Source organism: Amphiura filiformis, chromosome 6, assembly GCF_039555335.1.
Source record: "Amphiura filiformis chromosome 6, Afil_fr2py, whole genome shotgun sequence".
NCBI classification, from domain to species: Eukaryota; Metazoa; Echinodermata; class Ophiuroidea; order Amphilepidida; family Amphiuridae; genus Amphiura; species Amphiura filiformis.
In genome coordinates, this window is record NC_092633.1 from 38,390,926 (window position 1) to 38,403,888 (window position 12,963).

The window sequence follows — 12,963 nt, forward strand, 5'->3', positions numbered from 1 at the left end:
AACACGCTGTTAAGAAAAACGTGTTGATATGTGTAGAGTAAAGCATTTAAAAAATGGTCATTTGAGCAAACTGAGTCATATTTCAACAATATTAAGATTTTCTTGCATAATTAGTTTAAAAATACTTTAAACTCTAATTTGACTGTAAAATTTGTCAAACTGAATCATTAGTTACCGAGATGTCAGTATTATAGGCAACAAATAAAATTGTATTATTTTTGTCCCAAATAAATAACTGTTTACAATATTTACATTGCATCTCAGTTGCTTTAAGCAATGTATAAATATCATATCAAACATACAGTTTTAATGGCGGAAATCAATCAATCTTGTATTAATAAACATTCAAAAATACGGCAATAAAGACAGAAGCACATTTCTTAGTAATTTCTAATGCACATTTTTTAATAACAATATAAAACCAAATAAGGCCTTATCATTTACAATGTAAAGTACTCGAGTGGCTGCATTACTGTCATTCCGTCTTGAAATGTGTGTGTAGGGGGAGAACAATTGAGCTAAATTGTCAAAAGTCACTGAAAAGAACAAAAACGGTTCATTTTGCCAGGGGGGATTGATGCTGTATTGACATGTTTATATTCATATATTTCCATGCATAGCTATAACTCCAGCCCTGTAAATGGAAGGCAAAATAGTAAAGAGGAAATGACTAAAGGTCCAACAGCCTAATATAATATAGGCCACATCATGAACAATGTAAAGTACTTTAGTGGCTACATTGACCTGTTTATATTCATACATTCCCATGCCTGTATATTATAAACCCCTGTAATTAGTAGACAACATACTGAAGAAGAAATGACTAAAGATCCAACAAGACTTTCCAGGCTAATAAAATATAGGCCACATCATGAACAATGTAAAGTACTCTAGGGGCTGTATTGAAGTCATCCACACAGAAGATTAAATGCGCAATGTGAGCCAATTTTGGACTTGCACAATATAATTTTGACAATTGATAAAGAAATTACCCAAGATTCAAAACAATTTTCCAGGTTAACAAAATATAGACCTCGTCATCAGCAATATGTAAAGTACTCTTGTGGCTGTATTGACCTGTTTATATTATATTATTGTCATGCCTGGAAACGGAACAATTACTGAAGAAGAAATTACTCTAAAGATCTATGTATGATCCCACTATAAAATTGTGGCTCAACTAGTTTTGATGATTTATTGACACAAATTTATAAAAAAATGCATGTTAAAAAATTGTCATTACATCAGGCTCCAAACTAACGAGGTACAAATAATTAAAGAAAACATTATGTATCTGTATCTGTCGTCGTCAGCAGAATCTCCTCTTGTAGAGGCAACATCGCCAACCTTGACTAAAAGAGCATGACATTAGAGAAGAAATAATAATTTGTGCTGATAGGACCCTGTTCTATGGGCAGAAATAATTAGCCTATCCCACAATTTAATAATTAGTTAACTATAGAGAATATGTTCCCCAATTGTTCCACAAATCATTTCAGTTTTAAAATACAATTTTTAAGAAACATATTACATTATGTAAGCTACAACCCTTTAACTAAGTAAGAAATTAATGTTTCATGTCCTTATAGATAAATGGCTACACCTGTAGATTGGTAACAAATATAAAACGGCAAGTCAGTCAGGAGCCCAAAGCAAAAAGATCAATGTCAATATTCATTCCCAAGTGATATCAGTGAGGGTGATACACCGATTGCACTAGCCTAGAATCGTAACAGATAGCCAAGTGTTCAGACGTAGTTGCCGCGATATATTGAATGTTGTGGCAGACTTCTATTGATACTGTTGAAAGATTAAATGGCATCATCATTTTCTCACTTGACTGAAAGCAAGTCTGTTTGAGGAAATTTAATTATACATGTGAATGGTTCTTCAAACCATGGTGTTTCTCACTTCTGTTACAGCTCAAGAGACAATAAAACAATAAAATTGCATGCATAATTATCTGTCATCAATGAAATTTAACATTAACTAAAAGCGACATTTACGAGAAGACAAATATAGGTCAGATGTGCTCCTACAAGCATCTATTTATATTTGTAAGTTTCAAACAGAAATGATAAAGTATTGTCTTGCTCTAAAACTTTCCAAATATGTGCAAAAATGGGTTCATCTTGCTCCTATTTGTCCAAAAAGCTATTCTTGACCTTTAGTTAAACTAGATTACAACATTTTGAAACGATCAAATGGACTATATCAGCAACTTTACTTTCATTTATTATGTCTGTTAAATTTACTGTAAATGCATTGCAAGTCTACTGTTAAATATGATTAATTTAGTTAGTAATAATAGTATCATATTTGCAGAACTTTTGTAAACATTGCTCAAGGATAAAGAAAACAAATTCTTCAAATAATAACATGTCACATTAATGTACTGTTAACATAAGGAAGTATGAGCAGCAGATTATCAGATGATATATGACACATTTTATTCTCACAGTATCAATAGCAAAGCTATGGGTAATAAATATTATATTATAATTAAAAGAATAGAAAATAAATACCATATTATTTGGGTGTTTTTATTGTGTACAGATTACATTACCAAACATGCAGTAGGAGTGAATGAACTAGTAGTCTTATTAAATTGTCATAGTCTTAGGTATCTGCTAAGTCTAAATTATTTAAAATGATTATGATGATAATATCAATGTTAATGTAAATTCTCTTCACCTTCCAAATGAAAAAGATGAAGATAATGTTAATGTGAACTATGTTTCAGGTAATAGTAACATGAATATTCCTAACAATAATGTGAAAAATACAAATATGTCTAAGAAAAAGGGTATGTGTATTGCTCATCTTAACATATCCACCCTTCCAGGACACTTTGATGAGTTACAGTCAATTATGTATGGTAACTCATACGATATTATGGGACTTGCTGAAACAAGGCTGGATTATTATATCCCAGATCATGATGTAGGTATCCCTAATTATACCCTTTATCGTAATGATCGCTAACGTGGTGGCGGTGGTGTTGCGGCATTTGGTAAGCAGACTCCAAATTACACACACATAATTCGTAATGATCTTATGCCAAAGGAGCTCGAAATTATAGTGTTAGAAATAAAACAAACTAGCACTAAACCGTTTCTTGTCATTGTGTGGTACAGGCCTCCAGATACCAAAATGGAGTTATTTGATCATATTGAAAGAGTAATTCAAAGTTGTGAACTTAAAGGTAAAGAAATTGTAATGATTGGTGATATGAATTGCGATGTAATTGCCCCAATCCCAAGTTGTTACACCAACAGATTACGTTACGTCAAAACCAGCTATCATCTCCATCAAGTAATTACAGAGCCCACTCGTGTTACTGAAAAGTCATCTACTTTAATTGATCACATCTATGTACGTACCTGATGTAAACAAGGTTGTTGATAGTGGAGTAATCCACACTGGTATTAGTGATCACTCTTTGGTGTTTGTAAATATAGGGAAGAACACTAAGGTTAGTAACAATGTACACAAGTATCAAACAAATCGTAACTATAAGCATCTTGATGTTACTGATTTTGTCACAGATTTGAATAATGTTGACTGGACACCAGTAATATACTGCGCCAATAAAGTATCCTTACACTTGTTTTTTTAATAGATGCACTATCTAATCCTGCACATTATGACACCACAATGAATCCAATGTGACCTCAAGAAGTAAAGTTACAAGCAATTGAATAGTCGAAGGTCCAAGGTCGAAAGTGACAAACTGGCCTATACAAGGCGCAAAAAGATTCCAACAAGCGCAACAAAGAGACAACACAGTTTCTTCAATGAAGCGTTTCTTAAAGCAGTTTTTATTTCAGTTTTTACTTCTCTGTACTTTTCATAACTTTCATTTTATTTGTCAGTTCTTTTGTTTCTGTTTTCTTTTGTTCCTTTTGTTTTAAATTAAAGCCAAATGCATAAATCAGCCATTCACCACTCATCTAGTCTGTGGAGTTTTGAATAGGCCAGTTTGTCACTTTTAAAACTGGACCTTCGTCTAATCAAATGCTTGTAACTTTACTTCTTGAAGTCACATTGGATTCAACGTGGTGTCATAATGTGCAGGATCAGATAGTGCATCTATTAAGAAAACAAATTTGCCCTAATAATGTTCAGTTTGGGAATTATGATTATTTTTCCAAATGTAAGGATACTTTATTGGCACAGTATACATTGTAAAGATATTAATGTTGCTGTTGATAATTTCCAATCAATTTTTGCAAATGTTTGTAACCATCATGCACCTATTACGAAGAAACGTGTAAGAGACAAGAAAGCACCATGGCTCACCGATGATATCATTAAGCTAATGCGTTAGTGCGATTGTCTGAAAAAGAAAGCTACATGTATTAAGACTGGACTAAGTAAAGATTGGTCTGACTTCAGATCAATGAAAAATAGGGTTAACTATGAAATCAAGCATAGTAAGAAATCATATGTTGCTAATAGTATTCAAACAAATAGTAACAACACTAAGCAAGTGTGGAATACAATTGGACAGATAATTACTGGTAAAAGTAAGGGTACCAATATTACTTGTATTAAAGGAGAAAATGGTAATGAAACAGAACCAAAAGATATTACAAATATTATGAATACATTCTTTGCCAATATAGGTCCTGATCTTGCTGCTAAGATTCCAAACGCCTGTGCAGATGGGCAACTGGTCAATGAAAGGATGCCCCACTCAAGTGAGAGTTTTATGTTTCAGCCTGTTAGTCATCATTATGTCCTCAGCAAGTTACGATCGTTGCCGGAGGGAAAAGCTACAGGCACAGATGATCTTCCTTCCAAACTCATCAAAATGGCGGCTGCATCAATCGTTGAACCCATTGCCTATTTGATAAATTTAACTTTGGAAAGCAGGATTTTTCCTGATGCCTGGAAAAATGCCCGGATTTGTCCTATTTACAAAGGTGGTGACGCTACGGATCCAGGTAATTACAGACCCATCTCCATTTTGCCTGTAATTTCCAAGGTTATTGAGAGAGCGGTGTTTGATCAAATATACCCTTTCCTTAATACTAATGGAATGATTTATGATAAGCAGTCTGGTTTTAGACCCCAGCACTCCACTCTATCTGCCTTAATCAATATTACTGAGGACTGGTATGAAGCCATTGACAAAGGTAAATATGTTGGCCTTGTCATGATTGATTTAAAAAAGGCTTTCGATACGGTGAATCATGGAATATTACTTCAGAAGTTGAAAGCTTTTAATGTTTACGAGAAAAGCATAAATTGGTTCAATAGTTATCTGACTGGAAGAAGTCATAACACTGTAATTAATGGTAATATGTCTAAGCCAGCAAATAGTGTTTGTGGCATACCTCAAGGTTCCATTCTGGGACCAATGTTGTTCATTATGTATATCAATGATCTACCTCTTTGTACTTCACATGTTAATGTTAGTATGTACGCTGACGACACTGCATTGTATGCTGTTAGTAACAATATTGATGACTTAGTTGACATTATTAATAAAGACCTGGTAAATGTCAGTGATTGGCTTGCATGTAATAAACTAAGTTTGAATGTGTCTAAAACAGAATTCATGTTAATGGGGTCAAGACAACGTCTTGCTGTAGTCAAAGACCATGACATCAATGTGAACATAAATGGTGTTAAACTTTGTCAGGTACACAACTGTAAACATCTTGGTGTCATTGTAGATGATAGTATGACCTGGCACGATACATGCTTAGAAAATGTAAGAATGTATTACCATCAGAAACAATGTCTCTCATTTTTTAAAAGTGTTATTGCACCCCACATTGACTACTGTGATGTAATATGGTCTACTTGTAATGTTAATGACATGGATATGGTTCAAAAACTCCAGAACAGTGTTCAAAATTATGAATAACGACACGGCACCCTATCTAAGTGTTCGTTTTAATATAAGAAATAATGAGAGATATATCCTTCATGGCTATCGGGCGCTAAGCATTCCTAAACCTAACACAAATTTTAAGAAGAGAAGTCTAAGTTACCGGGGTGCTGTGTCTTGGAATGCTCTAGATGACCATCTAAAAGCTGCCCGTAATGTTAAACATTTTAAATACTGCTTTAACCATGTTGATAGTATTATATGAATGATTCATTTATGTGTCATAGAAATTTAATCTTGACTTCTTGCTCCTGTACAATATGATGTTTCTTAAATGTGTATTAGTTTTGTGCAATTTGTAAAATCGCCTTAATTCTGGATTTGATGTAGACTTCTGTCAATGTGCTTTAATTTTCCTATATTGCTGGTGCTTTTCTTTTAATTAATAATAGTGTTGTACATTATAATATAGCTTATAACCTATTTTAAATTTTAAAAACCGTGTCATTGTGTTATAGAAAATTGTTAGGGAAAAGAGCTGTGGATGCATGCTTGTGGATTTAGGATGAAGGTGCGCTATGGGAGTAAGATGTGGGTGCAAGGGGTGTGTGGAGTGTGTGGTTATGTGGGTGTGTGCATGGTATTTATGGGTGTGCTGGAGTTGGGGTGTACTTGGGGTGTGTATAGGCGTTTGTAGTGCGGGGGTGAACTTGGTGAATGTATAAGTGGTAGTCAGATATATATGCTGCAATATAAGGTGTAGAACTTTTATTTTATTCTGGTGATTATATTTATCTTCTTGCCTGTTTTCTTAGATTTTGATGTCATACTGAACTGGGTTCTAAATTTAAAAAAAAATATTATATGTTCTTATGCTTTCATAATTTTGTAATATACTGACTATTGTTTTAATAATGTTTTAATAATTGTACGTACTAATTTATAATTCTGTTACTTTAATGTGTATATGCCACGGACATGTGGAAGAACAATGACTTTTATGTTGAACATGTTTTACCGTGTATAAATAAAGATATTATTATTATTATTATTATGTAATGACATAAGAACCATGGTCCTAAAAGACTGCATTGGCTGCAATGATGCAATAATGTCACAATAACAGTGCAGAAAGATCAAATAGTCAAATGGGAAAGATCTGACTTTTATTGCCAGTCAGTTCCAACTAAAAGATTAGGATTGGGCCATTTTAGTTGGTAAAACAGGATAAGTCTTTGAAATCCAAACAATATTAGTATTATATTCTTCTTGAATCGTTAATTGCATCTTAATCTCAAACTGCATATAAATATCTTGTCAATGAACCCATCCATCTAGTATTGATAGATCCTATCAGAATGGATAATAATTTCAATAGTAAACTTAACATCCTCCTTGGACTTTCCCCTAAAGATTAAACACACATCCATATCAGTAGAATAATATTCCTATACATGTATAAATGACGACACTCAATCACTCAAAAAACATCTGCTAGTCAGTCTTCTCTGCTATTTCTGTTCTATAACATTGCTTTTAAAGCAAATAGTTACATAAAGTTGCCATAGCACACAGCAGGACATGAACATCGATGGATGTTTATTAAGTAAGCAATACAGAATAATGGCATGTAATTGTATCATTGTATGAGTATTAGATACACCTATGTATCGATGACAATACTTGAATGTCTTTTAAAAATACTACTTGTATTACCCTGTCTATATGCTATTCTATTTGAAATCCATATGTTTGGATTTTACCGAAGTTATATTCCTATAATGTAAAAATTGTGTTTTTCACAGTGGGCATGTAGATATCTAATAGGATAGCTCTGTGAATCAAAAGCAGAGACTTGTTCATGCAAGGGACTCAACTTACAGAAGTAACTACACACTTATATGCTTAACACCACTATCAATGTCTTATCAATAGATAATTTGATTCTTTTCAAGTAAACTGGATTGGTAAAAATCTTTTAAAATTTACTTCCCATGCCCAGCAGCCCTTGGAACTAACAATATTTTCAGTGTATACGATGTTCACTTTACAAAGACGTTATTTGATCATGAAACATTTGTATCACAAGAAATTTAGTTTCACATGGGACAAGAGCTTGTTTTATAAATAGGATCCATACCTCTCTTGATTTGGCAAGGTAACAAAATGAACATTGTTAATATAACTTCAGCATATTACGAACATATTTGGGGGCACATATCAATGTTACTCGGATTTAGTAAGTGCAAGGAGAATTACAAACCGCTACAATGGCAGAGCATATTGAGGCATTAACAGTATAAAACTGGCATCTTGTAGAGAGAGCCGAAGGTTTTGCGCCTAGATAGTGATTAACCTCCTGAAGCTGGCCTGATAGCAGAGATATGCGCAAGGAGAGTTGACAGCCTTTTCAAACAGAGTGCCAATTATAATGTACAATAATAATGCTTCATGCATGCCAGAATTAACAGACAAGATTGGACCAGTATACATCAATAGACAGTATACTTTTTATTAATGGTGTATGGTTTAGTTGCCTTAAGTATGTTAAGGTTTCTATTAGATGCCATTCAAGGTCATAACTCAGCTACATATACAGGGAAAGTATTCCTAAATGACATAAGATGCCTTACAGTTCAATGCAATAGAGTTCAATGCAATAAAATACAAAAAGGCATTAGGAAGCAAATAATAATTTAAAGAGGTTTAATTATATACAGAAGATTAGGAAAATGCCCTACAAAGAGCACACTGATCAAAAAGATACATATGTGATCGAGTAAAATGCAAAGCAAATCAAACAGATATCTCAAAAATCAAAGCATTGCTCAAATAAGTTTTTTCCAGCTACTTTGTCTTCCATTTCAGAGAGGTACTGCTAAAACGCATTTGCAGACAAAATTTTAACATTGCCTTATGTAACACCTTCCTCACAACCCGTAACAGTTATCCATCAAGCAAGAGGTAACAAAATTGCTGTGCTACTGAAATATGAAAGGACTACAACATCACAAACATTAGTATATTAATTATTTAGAGTCACAAAAAGTGCATACAGACACACACCATAAATTATCATCCAAGCTGATTTATTTAATTATAAATAACATTACATTTAAATAATATATGGGGCCTTTAGCTGGCTGAGACAAATACAATTTCAAGGAAAATATTTATGAGGTAAAGTGATTTCTACTATAAAAGTCAACAATTGTGTATTTTATTTCCAAGTACATGCGCATACAACAGGCATCAACCTTTCAACATGTTTGATCACATGTTTGATCATTCAATGTTCCAACAAAGTTTCAATAGATGAAATTGCCTGTGATGTTTTAGAAAGAGCTTCTTTTATCATTTCCAATGATATTTTAGAGTCGATAGCGATATCCTGTTGGTGGCTGGTAGCACTGTAAATGCCAGCTCCTTCCTGGTGATACTCGCTGGTGGAACGCTGTTGCTGTTCTTTATTACCGCCTGATGTGTCCTTGATATCAAATTGTTGTGGCTGATATGTGGGAATCGTTTCTGTAATATCTACAACACGCTGTTAAGAAAAACGTGTTGATATGTGTAGAGTAAAGCATTTAAAAAATGGTCATTTGAGCAAACTGAGTCATATTTCAACAATATTAAGATTTTCTTGCATAATTAGTTTAAAAATACTTTAAACTCTAATTTGACTGTTAAATTTGTCAAACTGAATCATTAGTTACCGAGATGTCAGTATTATAGGCAACAAATAAAATTGTATTATTTTTGTCCCAAATAAATAACTGTTTACAATATTTACATTGCATCTCAGTTGCTTTAAGCAATGTATAAATATCATATCAAACATACAGTTTTAATGGCGGAAATCAATCAATCTTGTATTAATAAACATTCAAAAATACGGCAATAAAGACAGAAGCACATTTCTTAGTAATTTCTAATGCACATTTTTTAATAACAATATAAAACCAAATAAGGCCTTATCATTTACAATGTAAAGTACTGAGTGGCTGCATTACTGTCATTCCGTCTTGAAATGTGTGTGTAGGGGGAGAACAATTGAGCTAAATTGTCAAAAGTCACTGAAAAGAACAAAAACGGTTCATTTTGCCAGGGGGGATTGATGCTGTATTGACATGTTTGTATTCATATATTTCCATGCATAGCTATAACTCCAGCCCTGTAAATGGAAGGCAAAATAGTAAAGAGGAAATGACTAAAGGTCCAACAGCCTAATATAATATAGGCCACATCATGAACAATGTAAAGTACTTTAGTGGCTACATTGACCTGTTTATATTCATACATTCCCATGCCTGTTTATTATAAACCCCTGTAATTAGTAGACAACATACTGAAGAAGAAATGACTAAAGATCCAACAAGACTTTCCAGGCTAATAAAATATAGGCCACATCATGAACAATGTAAAGTACTCTAGGGGCTGTATTGAAGTCATCCACACAGAAGATTAAATGCGCAATGTGAGCCAATTTTTGGACTTGCACAATATAATTTTGACAATTGATAAAGAAATTACCCAAGATTCAAAACAATTTTCCAGGTTAACAAAATATAGACCTCGTCATCAGCAATATGTAAAGTACTCTTGTGGCTGTATTGACCTGTTTATATTATATTATTGTTATGCCTGGAAACAGGGAACAATTACTGAAGAAGAAATTACTCTAAAGATCTATGTATGATCCCACTATAAAATTGTGGCTCAACTAGTTTTGATGATTTATTGACACAAATTTATAAAAAAAATGCATGTTAAAAATTGTCATTACATCAGGCTCCAAACTAACGAGGTACAAATAATTAAAGAAAACATTCTGTATCTGTATCTGTCGTCGTCAGCAGAATCTCCTCTTGTAGAGGCAACATCGCCAACCTTGACTAAAAGATCATGACATTAGAGAAGAAATAATAATTTGTGCTGATAGGACCCTGTTCTATGGGCAGAAATAATTAGCCTATCCCACAATTTAATAATTAGTTAACTATAGAGAATATGTTCCCCAATTGTTCCACAAATCATTTCAGTTTTAAAATACAATTTTTAAGAAACATATTACATTATGTAAGCTACAACCCTTTAACTAAGTAAGAAATTAATGTTTCATGTCCTTATAGATAAATGGCTACACCTGTAGATTGGTAACAAATATAAAACGGCAAGTCAGTCAGGAGCCCAAAAAAAAAGATCAATGTCAATATTCATTCCCAAGTGATATCAGTGAGGGTGATACACCGATTGCACTAGCCTAGAATCGTAACAGATAGCCAAGTGTTCAGACGTAGTTGCCGCGATATATTGAATGTTGTGGCAGACTTCTATTGATACTGTTGAAAGATTAAATGGCATCATCATTTTCTCACTTGACTGAAAGCAAGTCTGTTTGAGGAAATTTAATTATACATGTGAATGGTTCTTCAAACCATGGTGTTTCTCACTTCTGTTACAGCTCAAGAGACAATAAAATTGCATGCATAATTATCTGTCATCAATGAAATTTAACATTAACTAAAAGCGACATTTACGAGAAGACAAATATAGGTCAGATGTGCTCCTACAAGCATCTATTTATATTTGTAAGTTTCAAACAGAAATGATAAAGTATTGTCTTGATCTAAAACTTTCCAAATATGTGCGAAAATGGGTTCATCTTGCTCCTATTTGTCCAAAAAGCTATTCTTGACCTTTAGTTAAACTAGATTACAACATTTTGAAACGATCAAATGGACTATATCAGCAACTTTACTTTCATTTATTATGTCTGTTAAATTTACTGTAAATGCATTGCAAGTCTACTGTTAAATATGATTAATTTAGTTAGTAATAATAGTATCATATTTGCAGAACTTTTGTAAACATTGCTCAAGGATAAAGAAAACAAATTCTTCAAATAATAACATGTTACATTAATGTACTGTTAACATAAGGAACTATGAGCAGCAGATTATCAGATGATATATGACACATTTTATTCTCACAGTATCAATAGCAAAGCTATGGGTAATAAATATTATATTATAATTAAAAGAATAGAAAATAAATACCATATTATTTGGGTGTTTTTATTGTGTACAGATTACATTACCAAACATGCAGTAGGAGTGAATGAACTAGTAGTCTTATTAAATTGTCATAGTCTTAGGTATCTGCAAAGTCTAAATTATTTAAAATGATTATGATGATAATATCAATGTTAATGTAAATTCTCTTCACCTTCCAAATGAAAAAGATGAAGATAATGTTAATGTGAACTATGTTTCAGGTGATAGTAACATGAATATTCCTAACAATAATGTGAAAAATACAAATATGTCTAAGAAAAAGGGTATGTGTATTGCTCATCTTAACATATCCACCCTTCCAGGACACTTTGATGAGTTTCAGTCAATTATGTATGGTAACTCATATGATATTATGGGACTTGCTGAAACAAGGCTGGATTATTATATCCCAGATCATGATGTAGGTATCCCTAATTATACCCTTTATCGTATAATGATCGCTACCGTGGTGGCGGTGGTGTTGCGGCATTTGTTAAGCAGACTCCAAATTACACACACATAATTCGTAATGATCTTATGCCAAAGGAGCTCGAAATTATAGTGTTAGAAATAAAACAAACTAGCACTAAACCGTTTCTTGTCATTGTGTGGTACAGGCCTCCAGATACCAAAATGGAGTTATTTGATCATATTGAAAGAGTAATTCAAAGTTGTGAACTTGAAGGTAAAGAAATTGTAATGATTGGTGATATGAATTGCGATGTAATTGCCCCAATCCCAAGTTGTTACACCAACAGATTACGTTACGTCAAAACCAGCTATCATCTCCATCAAGTAATTACAGAGCCCACTCGTGTTACTGAAAAGTCATCTACTTTAATTGATCACATCTATGTACGTACCTGATGTAAACAAGGTTGTTGATAGTGGAGTAATCCACACTGGTATTAGTGATCACTCTTTGGTGTTTGTAAATATAGGGAAGAACACTAAGGTTAGTAACAATGTACACAAGTATCAAACAAATCGTAACTATAAGCATCTTGATGTTACTGATTTGAATAATGTTGACTGGACACCAGTAATATACTGCGCCAATAAAGT

The 12,963-nt window shown here is 33.1% G+C and overlaps 1 protein-coding gene across 2 annotated transcripts in view; it reads right to left on the minus strand.

Annotated features, from left to right (window-relative positions):
* The window catches only part of LOC140155392 (uncharacterized protein C5orf34 homolog), a 149,493-nt gene that overhangs the window by 12,299 nt on the left and 124,231 nt on the right, over nt 1-12,963 (minus strand). The window contains exon 12 of one of the 2 annotated variants that reach the window (XM_072178222.1): nt 9,023-9,379. The exons of the other annotated variant lie outside the window; for it this stretch is intronic. Within the exon in view, the coding sequence (XP_072034323.1) occupies nt 9,132-9,379 (248 nt within the window). The 3' untranslated portion in view covers nt 9,023-9,131. Of the gene's footprint in view, nt 1-9,022; nt 9,380-12,963 lie in introns of those variants that run through there. 2 annotated transcript variants of the gene reach the window in all.